This window comes from Penaeus japonicus, unplaced genomic scaffold, assembly GCF_977035675.1.
Source record: "Penaeus japonicus unplaced genomic scaffold, GWHDUDI00000001_assembly GWHDUDI00000023, whole genome shotgun sequence".
In the NCBI taxonomy this organism is placed as follows: domain Eukaryota; kingdom Metazoa; phylum Arthropoda; class Malacostraca; order Decapoda; family Penaeidae; genus Penaeus; species Penaeus japonicus.
The window spans coordinates 8001936-8004435 of NW_028234425.1; the positions used below are offsets into that span (position 1 = coordinate 8001936).

General features: G+C 37.6%; 1 protein-coding gene across 1 annotated transcript in view; it reads right to left on the minus strand.

Annotated features, from left to right (window-relative positions):
- Positions 1-454: 454 nt before the first annotated feature.
- The window catches only part of LOC122251495 (uncharacterized), a gene marked incomplete at its 3' end in the record, with an annotated part of 145452 nt that continues 143406 nt past the window's right edge, over positions 455-2500 (minus strand). Inside the window, 4 exon segments of the mRNA XM_086550098.1 lie at positions 455-675; positions 991-1221; positions 1646-1754; positions 2247-2434. Coding sequence (XP_086406224.1) covers positions 455-675; positions 991-1221; positions 1646-1754; positions 2247-2434 — 749 coding nt within the window.

Genomic DNA, 2500 nt, shown 5'->3' on the forward strand with positions numbered 1-2500 from the left:
TCTTTTGTTTTGCGGCACTTGCATACTCACACATGTTTCAATTCCCCTTGTGTGCTTCTACATGCAAGAATCTAGTCGGTGTAAATGCTACATGTGCCTAAGAAGGGGACGAGTGGAAAGTCTGCGGGGATCGACATCGCATTTGATTACTCTTGGTAATTTCAATTCAGACCGTTTTGCGAAAGTTCATGATTAACTGCAGGGTATTTGTTAAGGCTAAAACTGCTTGATTCGTTTGCCATTCTCTCTTTTATCTATGGTTACATTCGAATTTTAAGATCAGATTTTCTTTAGATATTTCATGACTATAATCAATTTACGTAGACCATCTCTGAACTATATAATATCCCTGACTCATGACTGGCTTTTAGATAACACCCACATACTCATGCCTACACTTGCACCATAAACACTGACACAGAAACACTTCCTAAAACAAGCACATTCTACTCACAACGAAGGGTCGAGGCAGCGAGTGGTTCTTAGTCGGCAGATTCTTCCTGTATTGATTTTTGTCACTGAACTCATAGAGGTAATAAGAGTTGGAGGGATCTGTCGTGTAGAATTTCGTCTCGAGCGACGGGTCTCGTGGGTGCGGGTCTCTCATCCACGAGCCATAGTTGGAGTCTGTGTGGCGGTGGTACACTGGCTTACCCACCGCCGAGAGCATGCAATCTGCGAGGGAGAGAGAGAGAAAAGAATGTTTTTAGCTTTGTGACTTTTAGGTTGGAGGTGATATTTGTATGTATGTCTTTTGTTATTGCTGATTGTGGTGTTTTCTGTGTGTGTGTGTGTGTGTGTATGCGCATGTGTGTGTCTATGTGTGTGTGTGTGTGTGTGTGTGTGTTTGTGTTTGTGTTTGTGTGTGTGTCTGTGTGTGTGTGCAAATTTCACTACTTTTCCATAATTGTTCTTAAACAACAAGCTCTTAAAATATACATAAACCCAATAAAAAAATAAAAAATAATAAATAAATAAATCCTCTCTCACCGAAAGTCCTATTTCTAAATCCAGGATACGTTTTGTTCCCGAACTGTTCCACCTGCAGGCCAAACAGTGTCCCACGCCCTTCGGCACACTTCGGTGTCTTGGGGCAGTCTGGGCACTCTTGTATAGGTGGGCACAAGTCATCGAAAAGTTCCGAGTATCTTGGGGCATCGAGGCCGAACGTTAGAATGTCCTCCGTGCCAGTCTTGGGGATGTAGAGTGATGGGTCGATCTCTGATTGAAGAGATGAATAAACAGATGGATAAATACATGATGAATTAAATAAGACAGACGGAATTAATGATAGATAGATAGATACGATTGAGTTTAGCGATGTTAATAGCGTTGCTTATGATAATCATTATACAAATGATATGGTGATAATGATAATATCAACAACATAACTGAAAATAATGATAATGATAAAGATGATAACAATAACAACAGTGATGATGACATTAATAATGAAGATAGCACCAGCAAAGACAATAACATTGACATAATCATAATAACAATAATAATGACGATACTTCAAACGATGATAACATTAACGACAGTAATAATACTGATCGTCCACACATACGTACAGGCACTCAAACACACACACAAACATAAGTACACAAAAATCATTCCATTAACATAAAATAGACTTACTTACCATACAATTTCACATGTCCTCTGATCATTGCCAGTTCGTTCTTAGCGACGCAGTGATAATCTCCGAAATCAGAAGTCTCGATATCCGATATGTTCAAGACCATCACACTCTATGAGTATGATAGATGTATGAATTAATAGTAATGGTGAAGGTGATATAGTTGATATCATATTAATAGTAAGAGTAATAGGGATAATCATACTCATAATCATAATGATGATACTGATAATAGTGATAACAATAGTAATAGTAATGCTAAAAATAATGAGAGTGTTAACAATGCTGATAATGTTGATGGTAAAAGTGATAATGATAACAAAATTCATAATATTAATATTTATGACATTGATTTAGATATTAATGATAGCTGATGATAATGCTAATGGTAATATCAGTGATAATAATAATAACAATATCAATATGAATAAAAACAATGATGATAGTAAATATAGTCACAATGATGATAACATTAATAGTAACAACGGTATCAATAACTATGATGGTGATGATGACGATATGTATGTGTGTGTGTGTGTGTGTGTGTGTGCGTGTGTGCGTGTGTATGTGTGTGTTTGTGTCTGTGATAATCTCTCAAACTTACCTTCCATAAAATGTTCGGATTTGGAAGGTATGCAATGGAATATTTGCTAGAATTGTCGAGGATGTGTCCGTGTTGGTCCTCCCAGTAGGTCACAGGCTGAGGGAAAGCCTGCACCTCACACTCCAGCCTAGCATTCGAGCCGTTGTAAGTGCCAACCTTCCATTGCCTAATGCGTAGGTATGGTTCAACTGGTGAAGAAATAGATATATTTATACAACAGCTGAACAAGACAACAAACAGTAAGGAAACAAACT